General features: G+C 46.5%; 2 protein-coding genes across 5 annotated transcripts; one reads left to right on the top strand and one right to left on the bottom strand.

Annotated features, from left to right (window-relative positions):
• The first annotated feature begins 550 nt into the window (after positions 1 to 550).
• On the top strand, positions 551 to 1,633 carry LOC112891017 (expansin-A24-like). The gene is made up of 3 exons (XM_025957915.1): positions 551 to 722; positions 833 to 1,154; positions 1,321 to 1,633. The coding sequence occupies exons 1-3, from the start codon at positions 551 to 553 to the stop codon at positions 1,631 to 1,633; spliced, it is 807 nt and encodes a 268-aa protein (XP_025813700.1).
• Positions 1,634 to 8,044: 6,411 nt separating this feature from the next.
• On the bottom strand, positions 8,045 to 10,729 carry LOC112890423 (cell division cycle 20.2, cofactor of APC complex-like). 4 transcript variants are annotated; one of them, XR_003228312.1, is made up of 6 exons: positions 10,162 to 10,724; positions 9,768 to 10,034; positions 9,405 to 9,674; positions 8,716 to 9,306; positions 8,415 to 8,620; positions 8,045 to 8,323 (listed from the first exon to the last, which is right to left on the bottom strand). XR_003228312.1 is itself a non-coding variant. In XM_025957459.1 (6 exons), exons 1-5 carry the CDS (start codon positions 10,300 to 10,302, stop codon positions 8,427 to 8,429), a joined length of 1,320 nt encoding a protein of 439 aa, XP_025813244.1. In that variant the 5' UTR covers positions 10,303 to 10,729; the 3' UTR covers positions 8,045 to 8,323; positions 8,415 to 8,426. The 4 variants fall into 4 exon arrangements, 3 of the variants coding, with proteins under 3 accessions (XP_025813244.1, XP_025813197.1, XP_025813123.1); XM_025957459.1 differs by having other exon boundaries at positions 8,415 to 8,477; positions 10,162 to 10,729; XM_025957412.1 differs by having other exon boundaries at positions 8,045 to 8,477; positions 10,162 to 10,729.
• Positions 10,730 to 20,089: the final 9,360 nt, after the last annotated feature.

The raw sequence follows: 20,089 nt of genomic DNA, 5'->3' as shown, positions 1-20,089 counted from the left end.
AGGAACACACACGACATCCCTAAATTCTTGGACAGAGGAGTACCCTGGACACAACAAGCACAGGAACGCCGAACGGTTCGTTTCACCTCTGCGAAAAGAGGGAAACTGAAGCAGAGTTGGATCGACGGAATTTGCACGGTGCCGATACGTGTCTGCAACTGCATTTTTTCCACTCTGGATTACCCCGTAAGCCCTGCACAGTGCGGCGGATGACATGATGACCATGCACATGTCCTCGGCTCGCTTCGTCTGCTTAACCTGGCTGCTGCCTCATCTGACTCCTCCCTTTATTTGTTTAAATTAAAAATAATTTTTAATCCTGCAGACGCCGATCGATCGCAAGGTTAAGGCTGCAATGGTAGCCTATATATACACATCAAATTCAGTACTTACACAACCATCAGCAGAACCAGATCGAGTTACATAAACACAAGGATACACACTTGTGCAGGGCGCATCTTGCAGCTCACACTTTCAGCGCTTCCACTTTCAGAGTTGTGCGATTTGATTCAGAGCCCGGCCTACGTGCTGCTGCAAATCGATGATCGGTATGGCTCCAGCTCTAGCTCCAGTTCTCGCGGCAGTGTTGCTCGCACTCGGCTGGGCGGTGGCCGTGGCCGCAGACGGCGTCACGACCAACGCGTCGGCTCCGGCGCCGACGACCGGGTGGCTCAAGGCGCACGCCACATTCTACGGCGGTGCCGACGCCTCCGACACCATGGGTAACACACATACTCGCTTCATCACTATCACGCACGCCAAGAAATGCCAGTGCACACGCACGGCAGCTCACCGCGACGATGTGTATACGCTCTGTTTGCGCGGCATGCAGGTGGCGCGTGCGGGTACGGGGACCTGTACTTGCAGGGATACGGCACGCGCACGGCGGCGCTGAGCACGGCGCTCTTCAACGACGGCGCGTCGTGCGGCCAGTGCTACGAGATCGCGTGCGACCACGAGACCGACCCGACGTGGTGCAAGCCCGGCGCCACGGTCACCGTCGCGGCCACCAACTTCTGCCCGCCCAACTACGCGCTGCCCAGCGACAACGGCGGCTGGTGCAACCCGCCGCGCCCCCACTTCGACATGGCGCAGCCGGCGTGGGAGAGGATCGGCGTCTACCGTGCAGGCATCATCCCAGTCATGTACAAAAGGTGTGTGCATAGTGACTTGTCTTTTTTTTGAGAGAGAATATGTACTCAATACTGAATTGTCTTTGCTACTCTCTTATGCAATAACTGTGAAAAAGGGAGAGAGATCTCACTTGCATTGCAGTAGACGGACGGTAGTAGTCTTAAACAGAAAAATTCTCACTTGCAGAGTTCCATGCGTGCGACGGGGCGGCGTAAGGTTCATGATCAACGGGCACGACTACTTCAACCTTGTGCTCGTGACCAATGTCGCGGCCGCAGGCTCGATCAAATCCATGGAAGTCAAGGCCGCCGATTCGACTGATTGGACGCCGATGGCGCGCAACTGGGGCGCGAACTGGCACTCCATGGCCTATCTCACCGGCAAAATGCTCTCGTTCAGGGTGACCAACACCGATGGACAAGCTCTTGAATTCGCAAACGTGGTGCCACGAGGATGGAAGTTTGGCCAGACTTTCGCAAGCAAATTGCAGTTCAGCTGAGCAAGTTGTGATTCATTTGTGGGCGTCAGATTTGTACATTGCCGTAATGGCTGAAAGTTGCATGCCGGCTACTATGCGCGCTACATGTAGATACGCTGTGGGCGCTGTTTGTATATAGAGATACGGACTACTACCCAACATCTATGCCTTGTACATATCCCCAATTTAATAAGATTTTATTTCATATTTTAAGTTGCATGCCTAAGAAGACATGTTGTTCAATAAGTATGTGGGAAATAGTTAACCGGCTTTTCGCAAGAAAATTGCAAATACCTTTTGGTATCCTTTTATAAAAGCTAATACAGAATTTTTCAAAAATACAGAAACAACACCCCGTCATCAGGGGCGGATCTTGGCCCTTTTTTAGCTGACCCTGACGAAATCCTACAAATTCTTAGTAAAGTATTGTTCATTCATAACCTCTTCATGTGAATGTAGCTGACCGTACCTGGCGTCTTTTCCCACTAGCTTCGCCCGTCTGTCGTCTCCCACCTTAGCATGCAGAGGTGGGGAGGAGAGGAGGGCTGGTGGCATGGTGTGGTGCCAGTTTTAGAGCGATGAGAACGATCAGTGCTATTTTTATTCTAGCTACGTCTTGGAGAAGTGTATGAACGATCAGGCCTAGTTGGGTGAGAGACAGAGCATCACGAGCATTGCCGGAGGGAACGTGAATTTTTCACATGTACTTGTGATCGCATGGTCTATCACAGCCATCATGAGTAGGTGAAAAAATCAACGGTTGGATGATACCTCATGTGGATGAGATAAACGATCTAGATAGGGAATGTGGTCACAGGTTAGATAGGGCGTGTGGTCACAAGTATGGGAAGGCCTTTCCGTGCCGGAGGAGGTAGCCGTCCACCAGTTCACCACGCACTTCTCGCCGCAATAGGAGCTGATGCGAATGACCAAATATTTCCTTGGGCTTGCTGAAAACTAGAGTGAAGATTGTGGTGGACCGTGATGGGCCTAACATTCGTAAACGAATCTTTTTTCTATAATACAAGAAAGCCCACATGAGACGTTCCCGTGGCGTGAGATGGTCTACTGAGACATGGGAGCCAATTTCTACAAGCAATTCCAAAAAAAAACAAGGCACAGCAAGCAGAAGGAATTTTCCATGCGTTATTGTGCAGCAAAACTACAAGGACATGAAGAAGTCCGTACAGGAACGAGAAAAAGCTCGATGCACTATATTTAAATTTGTTACAATATATCTTTATTTGATCTCATCAATACAGCAGTCATGGTTGAGGCCATGAATGCCATGGTTAAGTCTATTGTAACAACCATTGTTAAGATTATGTAACAACCATGGTTAAAGGCATGAATGAGCCTTATTGCAGATATTAGAGAGAGAATTCAAGGACTGCACTAATGTAGCCATAACATCTATCTTGTAATCCCATATATATATATATATATATATATATATATATATATGTATATGTATGTATGTAACCCTGAGATCTGAGATCAATAAGAATAACCAGAATTCACTATTTTCACATCTCCTATTGGGAGCATTCTTGTCTCTACAATTTTATTTCGAACACGTTATCAGCAGCTCTAAGCACTGAGCAAGAGAGAAAGAGGTGAAGAGATCACCAATTTGAAGGGTAAGATGGCTCGCCGTTTGCTGATTTCCCTTGATGCTGGTTCTTCTCTTCCTCGCAACCGTTGTGCTCGCCATCTGCGTCGCTTCTTGCACCAGCAGCTCGCCGAGCTTCTCCGGGCTGCAGTGCTCCGTCCTCGACGCGGCAAGGGCCGTGGTGCTAGCTTTGCCACCCGTGGCCCCCGGTCTCCTCCCTCTAGTTTTGCCAGCCGTGGAGGACGATGCCGTGATGACGCCGCTGCCCACAGAGCCACCATAGCTGCTAGTAGCGACTCGAGCACCCTCGCCACCTGCCACGGACCTCCGATGAAGCCTGACACCTGCACCGCGCCAGAACGCATTCTAGTGGAGTCGCCGCGCCACTGCGAGTCCCATGGATGGACTGCAAGGGTGCGGATGCAGGCTGACGGGCTGCCGCAGGAGGTGCCGGACATGGTGACGTCGTACTGTCCTCGCCATGGCTGAACGAACTACTCTCGCCGTGACGCCGGTCCTTCATCAACTGAGCACGGCTTCGCCATGGCCTCGCCATGCCGTGCCATCTCGCCAACACCTTTGCCGGACTACACGCCGGTGATGTCGCTGTACACACCCACACCGGACGAGCTGCCGGAGTTCCTCCTCAAAGGCACCATCGCCGCGCGCCATGGAGCCCCGCCCTTCTACATGGCCGCGGGTAGCTCCAGCAGCATGGCCGCCACAGGTGCCTTGGTTCCCCGGCCGCCCGACCGCAGCCGCGGCAGCCAATGCGCACCCGGACCTCCGCCGCATCATCAAGACCGAGCATGTCTTGGCCAAGATGAGTGCCGGCGGCGAGGCCCGCCGCCCCCACCCTCAGGTGAGGGGGAGGCCTGAGTGTGGGGAGGAGACGAGGCTCGGGAAGTGAGGGAGGGGCGGAGGCGGGCGGCGAAGGCGGACCGGCGGAGCCGGTGGCGGCGGCGACTCAGAGGTGCGCGACATCAAACCCATACCCCATATTGCATACAAAAGTGATTTTTTAGAATGTTGATACATTCAAAATTTGGCATGAACGCCTTGGCTATCCCGGCATCAGGATGATGAGAAAAATCATGAGCAATTCAAGTGGACATGGTATGAGCGATAGAAAATTCTCCAAATTCTCAGATTTTATGTCCACCTCATGTGCAACTGGAAAATTAATTTTGAGACCATCACATCTTAAAAATAAAGTCTGGACCACTAAAGTTTCTTGAACACATTCAATGTGACATTTGTGGCCTCATTCAACTATTGTCTGGACCATTCAGGTACTTCATGGTTCTAATAGACGCATCCACAAAATGGTCTCATGTGTGTCTCTTATAGACACAGAACCATGCCTTTGCAAAATTGATTGCACAAGTCGTTAGACTTAGAGCAAGTCAACCCAAACACCAGATAAAATCAATTAGATTGGACAACGCTGCAGAATTTTCTTCCAAAGCCGTCAATGATTATTATATGGCCTTAGGAATTGAAGTTCAACATTTTGTAGCATATGTTCATACTCAGAATGGTTTAGCTGAATCTTTTATCAAGAGAATAAAGCTTATTGCCAGAACACTATTGCAAAATTGTAACCTACCAACCTCATGTTGGGGTCACGCAGTCTTACACGCTGGTGACTTAATACAATTGCGCCCAACTGCATACCATGCAGCTTCCCCGTTGCAATTGGTTCGTGGTGATCCTCCTAGTATTTCCCATTTGTGGAAATTCGGTTGCACTGTATACGTACTGATCTCACCACCAAAGCGTACATCAATGGGCCCTCACAAGAAAATGGAGATCTAGGTGGGGTATTTATCTTTATCGATCATTAAATACCTAGAGCTCCTTACAGGGGATTTACTCACAGCCTAGTATGCCGATTGTATCTTCAATGAAGAACATTTCCCGGCATTAGGGGGAGAATTCAAGTATCACACAGAATGCCCGGAAATAAATTGGGATGCCTTAGACACCCTAAAGGAGGATCCTCGTACCATAGACTTCAAGTTCAAAGGATCATTCATTTGCAGATTGCTGCAAACAATTTGCCAAACTTATTTACTGCGAGTAAAAGTTTACAAAATCATACATTCCTGGAAGGAATGTGCCGGAAAGAATAGAGGTATCAAACAAAACTATTCAACTCCCTACCTCAAAAGAGAGTGGGAGAAGCATGGCAAATCCTCGCAAGCGCATGAGCAAATCCTCTAACACAGTAAATGAAACTCAACCTCAAGTTGAGAGACACCAAGTGGATTTACCCAATCCACCTCCCACATTAACAGTGCACTCAATTTCTGATGATGGGATATTAGAACGCCCCGATGCTGTCGTATTGGGAAATACCGAGCTGTCAACTAGGGTACATGAAATTTTCATAAACTATGTTGATTCTGTAGAATCATTCGATCGTAAGACTACAATTATCGACATATACTTTGCCTCATCAGTTGTAGATACCATCCAAAATGATCCAGATCAAAAAATCCATGGTACAGTGCAAAAAAGCGCTCGGACTCGAACAAATGGAAGGAAGCAATTGAAGCAGAGTTAACCTCCCTCAATAAAAGAGACGCATTCTCATCAGTGATACCTACACCTCCAAAAACCTTCCTTGTAGGTTTCAAATGGATTTTCGTCTGGAAGCGGAATGAGAACAATGAGGTGGTGAGATATAAGGCGAGGCTTGTAGCACAAGGCTTCACACAGAGACCCGGGATTGATTTCAATGAAACATATTCTCCATTCATGAGTGGAATCACGTTCCGATATTTAATATCACTGGCAATTCAAAAGCGTCTATCTATACAGTTGATGGATGTCATGACAGCATATTTATATGGATTACTAGATTCGGATATATATATACATATATATATATATATGTATATATATATATGAAGATCCCCAATGGGATCCCTATATAGAATGAAAGCGCAAATCGCAATATGAATTGTGTAAAGCTCAAAAGATCACTCTATGGTCTTAAACAGTCGGGAAGAATGTGGTACAACCGGCTGAGTGAGTACCTTCTACAAAAGGGTTACTCTAATAATGATGATTGCCCGTGCATCTTCATCAAAGGGTCCTCCACAGAATTTTGCATTATATTAGTATATGTAGATGATTTGAATATTATTGGCAACATACAAGATATTGATGAAGCCCGAAATTATCTTAAGATGGAGTTTGAGATGAAGTATTTGGGTAAAATCAGATTTTGCTTAGGTTTGCAAATCGAGCACCTTCAGTCAGGAATTTTAGTGCACCAATCTGTCTATGTCTAGAAATTATTGGAGAAATTCAATATGGATAAAGCATATCCAAATAAGACTCCTATGGTTGTTCAATCTCTCGATAAAGAAAAGGACATTTTCCGACCACGAGAGGAAGGAGAAGAGATATTAGGACCAGAATATCCCTATCTCAATCTCATTGGAGCACTCATGTATCTTGCAAATAGTACCAGGCCTGACATTGCATTTGCGGCAAGACATAGTGCTGCCCCAACTAAGCGTCATTGGACCGGAGGAAAACAAATCCTTAGGTACCTGAATGGCAGTAAGGATCTTGGCTTATTCTTTCAAAAAACTGATGATTCTAGCTTGGTTGGATACACTAGTGCTGGCTATATGTCTGATCCCTACAATGCCAGATCACAGACAGGTTTTGTATTCCTTCATGGAGGAACTGCCATATCATAGAAGTCATCTAAACAAATATTAGTGGCTACCTCCACAAATCATTCTGAAATCATTGCACTATTTGAAGCATCACGTGAATATGTGTGGCTAGCTCCGTAGAATGATAAACCATATTGAACAATCTCGTGGTATTGATTCCTCAGAATTACCTATGAAGATAATGCTGCTTGTAGTACACAGATGCAAACATCAAGAGTAATATCACCAAATATATTGCTCCTAAGTTGTTTGATCCCCATGAGATTCAGCAAAGTGGAGAAATAAATATCTTACAAACAAAGTCTTATGATAATCTGGCAGATCTCTTCACCAAATCCCTACCTACTTCTCGTTCAAGAAATGTGTTAAGGGGATTGGTACGAGACGACTCAGAGACTTGCAAGCTTCAGAGGGACTCTTTGAATGATAGAACTTGTTAGACGCTTCACATTGTACTCTTTTCTTTTATGAGTTTTTACCATGAGGTTTTTCTCATACAAAGTTTTTAATGAGACAATGATTAATGCAAGCGTATGGCTTATCTCATGTTTTCCCCACTGGGGTTTTCTAAAGATAAAATCAAGGCATGGATTACTCCTTAAACCTTGTAGGTTCATGATATATTATTCTTATTTTTTCCCACCGGGTTTTTCAAAGAAATTAAAGGACATGTAACTCAAGATGGACTCGATCAAAAGGGGCAGTGTTACAATATGTCTTTATTTGATCTCATCAATACAGCAGTCATGGTTGAGGCCATGTTAAGTCTATTGTAACAACCATTGTTAAGATTATGTAACAACCATGGTTAAGGGCATGAATGAGCCTTATTGCTGATATTAGAGAGAGAATTCAAGAACTGCACTAATGTTAGCCATAACATCTATCTTGTAATCCCCTATACATATGTAACCTTGAGATCAATAAGAATAACCAGAATTCACTTTTTTCACAGCTCCTATTGGGAGCACTCTTGTCTCTACGATTTCATTTCTAATAAAATTTAACCACTTTGCAAGCTTTCATCACTGCCGTTGTTCAGCCTACTACCGCTGGCTATGCCTGTGCTGCCTCTGGCTGAACTTCCAGTGACATGGCTAAGAGGATAAATTTTTCAGGAGATTTAAGGAAAAACAGAACAAGTATTCCATTATAACTTTGAAAAGAATGGTTATCGCTTAATTTACAAACTGCCGCATCAAACAGGCTTATTGATGCTGCAACCAAATGGGAAGAACACATTGTATTTTGATGTACATGGAACAGTACTAATGACGGGTATACACATAATCCTGCACAATGATGGATTAGATGCCTTCTTTCGATGTTTTGGTGACATTGCAGATATCATCTAGTTGATGATGAAGACGGCCAACTCTGCCAGTGATGTTGACCTTCCTACTGAAGGATAACCAAACAAAAATTCTAGGTTCAGTTTCAACTCTAAGATGACCTGAACTTTTGTGTTAGCAACTGAGAAATCGGGCACTACCCTAATGATGGATTAGAATTTTGCTCCCTCACGCTGCCTGCTTAACCAAGGTGTAGATCTCATCTGGAACATTCAGCAAGAAATTAATAAGAAAAAATGAACTCATAATGTTCTCGCTCAATAAGAAAGTTGAAGCTCAATTTGCTGAATCTAGGAAGGAGGGTCTCGTCAGCAGCTGCTGAGGCCACTGTGCAACCATCAGGGCTCTGCAGTTTGACCACGCTAGAACCATCAGCAGTGTTCACACTAACATATAACTCAATGCAGGTACTATATGTAAAAGTTGGTTTGAGGAATTCACCTGAGCCATGAAAAGCACACGAGAGGTATGGCCAGTGAGTTCGGCCATCTTCACCATTGATGGGTACTTCCACAAGGTTAGCTGGTTCTGTGTGAATCCATGTGAACTCAGCAGCTCTCTCTCATTCTTGTTCCAGAGAAGGGAGCAAACCTGTGAACCAGTGTCAACAGAGTTCAGACATGCACCGGTGTGTGTGTTCCAGAACTTGATGCACCGATCGCTGCCACCACCACCAGTTGCCAGCAAGTTGCTCTGGAATGGGCACCATGCCAGTGCCTTCACAGCGGCCATGTGATCGTCGAGCCTGTGCAACCACTGGTTGCGGCCGGCAGAAGGCATGGAGGATGCCATCGACACATCCCAAATATGCAGAAGGTTGTCGTTGCCCCCACTGGCCAGCTGCTGCCCTGATCCAGACCACTTGAGCCCGCAAACCTCCTGGCTGTGCCCCTCGTATGTCTGCACCATGTGGTTCCTAATCCTCACGTCGTTGTTGACGATCTTGCCGTCCATGCTACCAGTCGTCAGGATGCTGTTGTTCCATGCCAGTGAGCCAACTCTTGCCTCATGCACACCTCTGAGTGTTCTCAACTGCATAGAAAAAGAACGAACTGAATTCAGCAACAGAGAACGCTCATGATCATGGTATTACCACAGCATTGATTGATGAAGCAGGATACTCTACATACCAATCGGTTAGAGCTGGTGTCCCAGAGCTGGACGTCAGACGAGTTGAGCCCAACAGCAATGTGCCGGCCGTCGGGAGCCCAGCTGACACTGGTGATGGGACCGCTGTCCTCGTCGACGGACACAAGCTCAGAAGTGGATCCGCTCGAGGCGTCCCACAGGTAGACCGTATCACCCAGAGCAATGGACAACACGTTATTGGTCCCCCAGTCGAGCAGGTTGAGGTAGTAGTCATCAACGAGCTCTGGTGCATCCAGAGTCCTCTCCGCAGACTGCATATCATTTCAGGCCACATCAGAAACCGCAATCCAATTGCTTCATCGATCTAGATGTAAGAACATCAATCAGTACATGAACATAATTACCTGGGGAATGTGGCGCCGCTGCTTGGCCGGCCTGGCGTGGTGGGAGGAAGTCGCGTCGGCAGCCGCGACGTTCTCCGGCTCCGGCGGCTTGTTCCTGAAGGCGAGGATCCGCGTCCGGTTGTTGAGCAGCTTCTCGGCGAGCAGCCTCCGGTACGCCTCCTTGGACGGTGACACCGCCGCGTTCTCCTTGTCCTTCCTGGGCTCCGTGAGCAGGTAGTGCGCCATGTCCATGTCCATCGCCGACCTATCTGGGATGAACCTGTCGCCCTGCAGCGCGCACGCAGACGAAAGGAGAACCAGCGGGCTCGGTCAGACAAATCGTCGAACGACTTACACGCGCGAGCACGGAACGTTAAGGATCTCGGGGAGCTGGAGCACGGGCCAGGGGACTCACGTAGCACTTGGCCGATGGGTTGCGCGACCCCGAGCTGAGCGGCGGCATGTAGGGCCGGGAGCCGGCCTCCTGCAGCGGCGGCCGCGGCGCCGCCGACGCGCGGCTCTTCTCCGATGAGATCGAGCGGGAGCCTGCGTCCATGGTTAGCAGAAACCGAACAACAACAAGAAGCACAAGAAGAAAAAACAGTAATAATAGCAACAAACAGGGGAATCAATGGAACTGAAAAGAAAAACACGGATTAATGCAGGTTAGTGAACTGAACACGAACGGAAACGCAAAGACGTGAGAAATCGAGAGCTTTAATGAGCGAGCGAGCGAGAGAAGGGCGCGCGTCTCGTGGTCTCCCCGATCGCTGGAGATCGGCGTGAGGAGGCGGAGAGGAGGGCCGGGAGAGGGAGAGAGAGGAGATGCGCGATTGCGCTGTGGGGTTTAGGGATCGGCCGCCGGCGACTATTTGTAGCAGGAGGAGGAGGAAGGAGAGGGGAACGCCGCCGCACAGCAACGGCTACTACTGGCTGCGCCGACGCCCAACGGGGAGGAGAAAATAGCCGTTGCGGGTTCTAGGGCTTGTGCTGCCTGGACGCGTGAACGGCTCTGATCCGCCGACCACTTAGGATGCCGTTTCCCGTTTTGGCTTGGCACGTCTGATTCTTCACTCCTGTTCATGCTTAGCTCTTGCACATGACACGATTACTAAACACAGAGAAAAGGGAAAACAAAGTGAAGGCAATATGTTCATATTTCCTTTTTTCTAAAGGAAAAACACGCTTAGCCATTCTTTTTACCACGCCATAGTATTTTTTTTATTAAGATAGAAAAACTAAAGAATTACAAAGTTTTAGTACGGCTATGATCACCGAATACCAAGTCATGGATTATATAAGACCACAATTACAAGAGCTGATCCATGACCAAAATACATACAACCACTCGCCAAAAAACATCGACCTCGCATCGACGAAGTAACCACCTTGCTCGCGTAGGGTGTTAAAAGATTTTAGGCGTTCTTGGAAATGATGGGAGAGGTTTGTTGGGAAGTAACCGGAAACCTAGAACATGCTGGCAGAGGTTTCTTTACATCTCGGTTGAGTGATGTTACGTTTGCAATATCATGAATAGTGATAATATATCTTGAAAGCCTGATAATTGTAATGGCACATATCTAATTAACTATAAACTCAGAAGTTGTCATTCACACACTATCGCCACGGGTGACGAACAGATGGATGATAATGAACGAGTGGAGGTGGCCCAAGATTAATTCGGTGTCGACACGGGGGTGATGGTGACAGTGGAGGTTGTGTGGCACATGTAACTCCGATTGGATCCAGCTGATTGGCTAAACTGCAGCACAGATGGTGACCTGTTGGCTGCAGCTCCAAATTGCATAGTCGTTGAGGGACCAAAGCTTTCTTGTAGATGAAAACCTTCAAAGCTTGGTGGACTATGCAGGAATGGGAGTATGTTGCAGCCAACTACCTTGGTGTTGAATACGAACACCTTGGAATCTTGGAGGAGAGTGGCCATATGTTGGCTGGTTTAATGAAGGACCAAATGGGTTGAAGTTGTGCATGAAACTGGGTGATGTAAAGTGAAACTGAGATTAGGGTGTGTAGCACCCTAATTTTCAAACTAGGAGTTTAAAATAAACTTTGTTAGGTCTTGTTTAAAAATTCTTAAGGTTTCATTCAAATTCTTTTGAATTTAGAATATTTACTTCACTTAATAGTATTTATTTTATCTATAAAAATGAATATAAGGAAACATAGGGTTTGTTCATTTCATGCCTCGTTGCATTGTTTTATTGATTGCTTTTGATTTGAATTTAAACTTCAAATTTAAATTTAAATACATTTGGATAGCATTTAAATTCCCTCTCGTTTTCCTTTTTGGGCCAGCCACTTTCTTTTCTTCCTTCTTCTCTTTCTTTCCTCCCCTTGTGGCCCAGCCCACGGCCTCCCTCTCCCCTTCTCTCCCTTCCCTCCCGCACGCGGCCCACCAGTCGTTCGCCCCGGCCCACCAGCCCGCACGCGCCCCCTCCCTCTTTCTTTCTCCCGCACTGACAGGCGGGGCCCTCCTGTCAGGCCCTTCGTTCCCCGGCCCCCCCATGTCGGACCCGGACTCAAACTCGAGTCCGGCTCGCCCCCACGCCGTCTCCGCCGCTCTCCGCCTTGGGCCCGCACGCCCAGGAGCCGCTGCGGCCCCTATTTAAGGCGCGGACCCGAGCCCTAGCAGCCAACCCGCAGACGCCGCCTCTGCAAGCCCTAAACCCTAGCACCTGAGCGCCCGCTCCGCCGCCGCCATTGCCGACCTCGGGAGCTCGCCGCGCCGCCGTTTTGTTGCTCCCCGCCGACAAACAAGTGCTCCAGAAGCTTCACGGGGTGGTGAGGACGCTCAGCCGCCATTCTTTTCCCTCTCCTTCGCTTCCCCCGTGCCCGCACGACGTTCACCGAAGGATTCCTGCCGCCTCTCACCGCCGGCCGCCGTGCACGGCCGCCGCCTCACCTTCTTAGCCCCTCAATCGAGTTCCCCGTTCCACGCACTACCTCCTGGTCCAGGTCCGAGCCAAAACCGTGGCCGGGAACGCGTTATCGCGTTCCTTCAGCGAAGCCCCACCGCGCGCCACCGCCAGCGTTCCCCGGCTGCCACTACGCGCCGTCCCTCGCATCCCCACCCTTAGATCCAGATCCAACGGTCCGGACCTATTTCAACCCGAGTAAAATAGATCTAATACCGGTCAACCCACGGTCTTTTTGCAGTTTAGCCCTTAAATTTTTCAAAAATCAACCCGCAGTCCATGTTAGTTCAAAAATATTCACGAATAGATCCTTTTTCTTCTGTTTAGGCCCTTGACTTTCTCAAATATAGAACCCGCTGATGAGGACATCACTCCTATGGATATACAAGAGGTTCCTCCGCTGGACATTCAAACCATTCAAGGTCCAATCACAAGAGCTCGCGCGCGATAATTAAATTTAGAGGTGAGCTCGCTCCTAAGCGTTTCTATTAATAATTGTGAGAATGGTTTGCTACCTAATTTTTACAATGTGATTAGGAACCAAGGAGAGGTCCAGGGAACACATGGAGAGGAGCATGGAGGTGTGGAGGAACAGCAAGGGCCGCCAAGCCACATGGAGGCCCAATCCAATTTAACTTCGAGTCCACCTCGGAGTTCAGGAGCAGCCTGAAGTAAGTTGGACGCCCAGGCCACATCCGAAGTCCGAATTCGACGATCCACATATGGATGGAAAGCTAATTTCATGGAGCTTCTATTGGCGTTGGTTTCAGGCACAAACTCATTCTGAGTCGTCGGGAATTGTCTAAGGAAATTGGCATCCAGAATCTATCCCGGTGCTGCGACAGCGTAATTTGGCCTTTGGGCCATGTATCTTCGTTGAGCCTATTAGGGGCGCGTCCAGGGGGAAGCCACGCCCCTATTCCCTATATCTCAGTAGCCACCGTCCTTATTAGGGTTCGGGTTTTGCTTTAGATCAATCTGTCTTTGAACAGTCGCCGTCTTTCGGTTTGTAGAACCCCAACTTTCGAGCTTAATCAATCATCTGCAGTTGTCACTTCAATTTGAGTGCTGCGTTTCTTTTGAGTTCTTGCTTGTGTTCTTCGTTTCGCAGGCAGGGATTAGCCTTCTCGGCGAGGTCAACCGGATTATGACTACGGTTGATAACCAGAGGAGTTGTGGTGCTAAGATTGCGGGGTTCGAGTTGCTGACTTGAACCCGGATCGGTGTGTCGCATTCCGACCAAAACGAGTTATCCTTCACCTGACGGAAGATCGGGCACCCCCGTTCATATCAAGTGGTAATCAGAGACTTAGGTATTACCGTCAGGCTTACCCTAGTTTAGTTTGTTCCATCGTCCTATAACTCCAGAAAATTGCCATACAAAAAAAATTCCGCTGTCCTAGAACCCTTGTTTAGCCTTTGCAATTTCGTTTTCAGACTCGCTTTGTTCAGTTTGTGTCCGTGGTCGAGTCGTGTTGCTGGTTTAGGGTTTGTCTTCGTCGTAGTTCAACCGCACCGTTGCTGTGTTTTTGTTTCCGCCGCTATCCCATCCACCATTACCCAAATCCCAAGTCGATCCACCCCATTAATCGACTTGCCCTCGCTAGCTGCCTTGTGTGAACTCTCGCCGCGCCAGCCCTAGATAGGTTGCAAGCTGCCTTGTGCCCTCCGCCTTGCACCGCACCCCCCTTGGATCCATCTGGCGATTATCCATTGCGCATACTAGGGAGAATTTGTACCCTAGCCGTTGCTGATCTATCTGCCGAGTTCTGCCTTCGAAAAAAAATATATAACTTGAGATACCTTCCATAAAATAGGCATAACTTTTCGCTCGGCTCTCCGTTTTGGCTGAAATTTTTACAGGAGCTTGGCAACAAAAAGTTGCACATATGATTAACCTGGCTTTGCCGGTCAGGCTGATCTTAAAAAATTCAAAAAAAATCAGGAAGATAATTAAAAAATTTAGTTTTTATCCAGTACGCTTTTCGGTATACCTGTTTGATTTTCTATAGACCACATCTGCTCTCTGTTTCAGGTGAAACTTGGTGCGGTTCCTATTCTGGTGTTGCTTGTGCTGAGAAAAATATCAAAAAAATCATTGCAAAAGGAAAATCGAAATCAACTAGATTTTGCACTGGTGCCTTTTGGCATTGCTAGTACAATATTTACGGTACTGCCATTCTGATTGTTCTGTGAGTTTTTTCCATTGTTCTTTATTCCAACTTGTTGTGCTACGCCTAGGACACATCTTAGCTAGCAATTGTGACTTGTACTTTGGATAGTTATTGAACTTTGCTCATCTACACTCGATTTTGTTCCACATACACATACATATTGTGCCTGTCCTACAGCTCCACATACATACACTTCATCTCAGTGCAGCGAAGGACCCTTGCAATCTTGGTACTCTCTTCTCACAGGTTTTCACCATCCACCGGTTGTACCATCCCACTGCTTGTGTTGGTAAGAACTTGGTAAGACGCGTGTGAGGGTGTGATTCCACCAACAAACCCACCTATTTCATAGGGTCTTTATGTTTCACTAACCATGCCGGACGACAAGCCTGTTTTGTCTAGTGAATTGCAGGCCATGAAGGATGAACTCAAGGAGTTTTTTGCTAAGGAGATAAACAAGGTGGCGCAAGACGTCCAAGGGGCCAATCATACGATTGAGGGTGTGAACAAACGCCTCTCTACACTGACCGACAGGGTTCAACATCTTGAAGTCAACCCTTCCAAGAATAAAGACGATGATGATGACTTGCTAGTGGACGATGATGAAATCATTTTTGGGTCTGATGGCGAGCCTGATATGGCTAAGATTCGTGCGGAGAAGGTCCGTCGTCAACGTCTTCGCAAGAATAAAATAGGTATGGGAGGAACCAAACATCGGTGCACTACAGGTAATGATGATCCTTATGCCAAAGTCAAATTTACCATACCTTCTTTCCATGGTCGTTATGATGCAGAGGAATACTTAGATTGGCAGATGACTATTGAACAAAAATTTGCTTCCCATCTTGTTCCTGACCAATATAGGGTTAGACAAGCCACTAGTGAATTTAAAGATTTTGCTATAATCTGGTGGCAAGAATGTGCTCAATTAAATATACAACCTGATTCATGGGACCCGCTTAAGATAGCAATGCGTGATCGTTTTGTTCCTGCATCTTATAAGCGTGATATGCGTAAGAAATTACAACGTTTAGATCAGGGTGATATGTCTGTTCAGGAGTATTATGCAGAGCTTCAAAAGGGCATGGTTCGATGTGGTGTAGTTGAGGATGATGAGGATAAAGTGTGTCGTTTTTATGGTGGTTTGAAACGTGAAACTCAGGATATTGTTGACTATAAATCTTTTATTACCACCAACCAGTTGTTCCAGCTTGCTATGCTTGCAGAACAAGAATTACAGGGATGACAACAACAGCAGCAACCACCTCAGAGCAGGAGCACCTCCAATAGATCCTACATGCCCAAGTCTTTTACTCCCAAAGGTGCTTCCACGGCGGTGTCACCAGCTCCAGCAACCACGCCTGCCGATGGTAAGTCTCGTGTGCAGGAACCGACCAAGAGTGCCTCACCAGCAGCGTGCTCTTCCTCTGGCATTCAGTGCCATCATTGTCAGGGCTTTGGCCATGTGATTCAAGAATGCCCAAGCAAGCGGACATACATTGCCACTGATGATGGTGGCTACATCAGTACTTCGGATGCTAAGGACGACGCTGAGGATGACCCACCTTCTAATGAGGGTCTTTCATTGAGTACGGGTGATGCGGGCTCTCAGCGGATTTGTATTGTCCACCGTGTCCTCAGTACACAATTGGGACAAGCAGACAAGATGCAACGCCATAATTTGTTCCAGATTTTATTTGTGATCCACGATCAGTGTGCACGTGTCATCATTGATGGAGGCAGCTGCAACAACTTGGTTAGTGCTGATTTGGTCCAGAAGTTGGGTTTAGCCACACGTCCTCATAAACATCCTTACCATGTTCAGTGGCTAAACGACTCGGGTAAGGTTAAGGTAAATCAAACTGCACGGGTGCATTTTTCTCTTGGCCCATATTCTGATTATGCGGATTGTGATGTGGTACCCATGGACGCATGTTCGCTTTTGCTGGGTCGTCCATGGGAATTTGATAATGATGCTGTCCACCATGGTAGAAGTAACACATACACACTTATGTATAAGGGCCAGAAAATCACTTTGCACCCAATGACCCCTACTGAAATTGTACAAGCTGATAAAGAACGACTTGCTTCACCTGCTGTTGCTGCCCCAGTTGCAACCCAAGCCGCTATTAAATTGAAAAATCATAATATGCTTGTAACCAAATCTGATCTATATGATATGGATGTTTCTACTGTGTGCTATGCTTTGATATGTAAGGATGCTTTATTTCCTATTCGTGATATAGGTAGCACTTTGCCTCCTGTGGTCGCTGACATTTTGCAGGCGTATGAGGATGTGTTTCCAAATGAGCTCCCACTGGGGTTGCCACCTTTGAGAGGTATTGAGCACCAAATTGATTTGATTCCGGGAGCATCTTTGCCCAACCGAGCAGCATACAGGACCAATCCCTAGGAGACTAAAGAGATTCAGCGACAAGTCCAAGAGCTTTTGGACCGCGGGTATGTGCGTGAGAGCCTTAGTCCTTGTTCTGTACCTGTGCTTTTGGTTCCTAAGAAAGATGGTACATGGCGCATGTGTGTAGATTGTAGAGCCATTAACAACATAACTATTCGATACCGTCATCCTATACCTCGGTTAGATGATATGCTTGATGAGTTGAGTGGCGCTATAATTTTTACAAAGATTAATTTGCGTAGTGGATACCACCAGATTCGCATGAAGTTGGGTGATGAATGGAAAACTACTTTTAAGATAAAATTTGGTTTATATGAGTGGTTAGTGATGCCTTTTGGTTTAACTAATGCACCTAGCACTTTCATACGTTTGATGAATGAGGTTTTACGTGCTTTCATTGGTAAATTTGTGGTGGTTTATTTTGATGATATCTTGATATATAGCAAGTCACATGAGAAACATTTGGATCATCTACGTACTGTTTTTGACGCCTTGAGAGTGGCGAGCTTGTATGCTAACCTTGAGAAGTGCATTTTTTGCATCGATCGAGTTGCTTTTCTTGGCTTTGTTGTGACTCCTCAGGGCATTGAAGTGGATGGTGCAAAGATTGATGCCATTAGGAACTGGCCTACTCCTCAGACTATTACACAGGTGCGAAGCTTTCTTGGTCTTGCAGGGTTCTATCGGCGTTTTGTGAGAGATTTCAGCACCATTGCCGCCCCACTACATGAGTTGATGAAGAAAGGTGTTTCTTTCCATTGAGGCCCAGCACAACATCAAGCTTTTGATTCTTTGAAAGCGCGGCTTACTTCGGCGCCTTTGCTGCAACTTCCTGACTTTGGTAAGACTTTTGAGCTTGAATGTGATGCCAGTGGCGTTGGCATTGGTGGCTTGTTGATGCAAGGAGGTAAACCTGTTGCTTATTTTAGTGAGAAATTGAATGGGCCTACTGAATTATTCCACGTATGATAAAGAATTTTATGCTCTTGTTCGTTCTCTAGAGATGTGGCAATATTATTTATGGCCTAAGGAATTCATTATTCATTCTGATCATGAATCACTTAAGTACCTTCGTATGCAAAATAAACTGAACCGTAGACATGCCAAGTGGGTTGAATTTATTGAATCTTTTCCATACATCATTAAACACAAGAAAGGGAAAGATAATGTTATTGCTGATGTCTTGTCTCGTCGTTACACCATGTTGTCTCAACTTGATTGTCGCATTTTTGGACTTGAGTCGATTAAGGGACAGTATGAACTTGATGCTGCTTTTAAAGATGTGATCCTAAATTGTAAAGAGGGTCGTGCTTTGAATAAATATGTGCTGAATGATGGGTATTTGTTTAGAGCTAACCGCCTATGCATTCCAGTTGGATCCGTTCGTCTTCTCTTGTTGCAGGAAGCACATGGTGGAGGTTTGATGGGCCACTTTGGGGCCACAAAGACGTTGGATGTGTTGGCCAACCATTTCTTTTGGCCACAGATGAGGCGAGATGTTCAGAGGTTCGTGAGTCGCTGCACTACATGTCAAAAGGCTAAGTCACACTTGAATCCACATGGTTTGTATATGCCTCTTCCTGTTCCTTCTATTCCTTGGGCGGATATTTCTATGGATTTTGTGTTAGGATTGTCTAGGACTAAGAGGAGGAGTGATAGCATTTTTGTTGTGGTGGATCAGTTTTCTAAAATGGCACATTTTATACCATATCATAAAAGTGATGATGCTATTCATATTGCTGACCTCTTTTTCCAAGAGATTGTACGCTTGCATGGTATGCCTTCTACTATTGTTTCAGATCGTGATGCGAAGTTTTTGAGTCACTTCTGGCGTACTTTGTGGAACAAGTTGGGTACAAAATTGTTATTTTCTACCACTTGTCATCCGCAAACTGATGGACAAACGGAGGTGGTGAACCGTACCTTGGGGACCATGTTGAGGGCTATTTTAAAGACGAATTTGAAGATGTGAGAAGAATGTTTGCCTCATGTGGAGTTTGCATACAATCGGGCAACACATTCTACCACCAAGGTAAGTCTTTTTCAGGCAGTGTATGGTTTTAACCCCCACGCTCCTATTGATATTTTACCTTTGCCTACTAGTGAGCGAATTCATAGTGAGGCTAAAGAATGTGCTGAATTTATATTGAAAATACATGAAATATCTAAGCAAAATATTGAAAAGATGACCGAAAAATATAGAGTTGCTGGTAGCAAAGGTAAGAAAGAATTAAAGCTTGAACCGGGTGATCTAGTGTGGTTGCACTTGAGAAAAGAACGTTTTCTAGATTTGAGGAAATCTAAGTTAATGCCAAGAGCTGATGGTCCATTCAAAATACTTGAGAAAATTAATGATAATGCATAAAAACTTGAGTTGCCTCCTGAGTTCGGGGTTAGTCCCACCTTTAACATTTCAGATTTGAAACCTTACTTGGGAGAAGAGGATGTGCTTGAGTCGAGAACGACTCCGATTCAAGAGGGGGAGGATGATGAGGACATCACTCCTATGGATATACAAGAGATTCCTCCGCTGGACATTCAAACCATTCAAGGTCCAATCACAAGAGCTCGCGCGCGACAATTAAATTTAGAGGTGAGCTCGCTCCCAAGCGTTTCTATTAATAATTGTGAGAATAGTTTGCTACCTAATTTTTACAATGTGATTAGGAATGAAGGAGAGGTCCAGGAAACACATGGAGAGGAGCATGGAGGTGTGGTGTGTGGCAGAACCGCCTAAATTATTCCGGCTCAAGTGCGCTAATTACCGCCATACAGCCGATATCATCTCAACGCACTTCAAATGGAACAACTCATTGG

Source organism: Panicum hallii, chromosome 1, assembly GCF_002211085.1.
Source record: "Panicum hallii strain FIL2 chromosome 1, PHallii_v3.1, whole genome shotgun sequence".
Taxonomy (NCBI): Eukaryota; Viridiplantae; Streptophyta; class Magnoliopsida; order Poales; family Poaceae; genus Panicum; species Panicum hallii.
This window is presented reverse-complemented; position numbering and strand designations above follow the sequence as displayed.

Coding starts and splice junctions, on each gene's coding strand:
- LOC112891017 (XM_025957915.1), top strand. CDS start 551: ATGGCTCCAGCTCTAGCTCCAGTTCTCGCGGCAGTGTTGCTCGCACTC. Junction 723..832: donor CGACGCCTCCGACACCATGG/GTAACACACATA, acceptor CGCGGCATGCAG/GTGGCGCGTGCGGGTACGGG. Junction 1,155..1,320: donor ATCCCAGTCATGTACAAAAG/GTGTGTGCATAG, acceptor TCTCACTTGCAG/AGTTCCATGCGTGCGACGGG.
- LOC112890423 (XM_025957338.1), bottom strand. CDS start 10,302: ATGGACGCAGGCTCCCGCTCGATCTCATCGGAGAAGAGCCGCGCGTCG. Junction 9,307..9,404: donor ACACCAGCTCTAACCGATTG/GTATGTAGAGTA, acceptor TTTTCTATGCAG/TTGAGAACACTCAGAGGTGT. Junction 8,621..8,715: donor GTGTGCTTTTCATGGCTCAG/GTGAATTCCTCA, acceptor GTCAAACTGCAG/AGCCCTGATGGTTGCACAGT.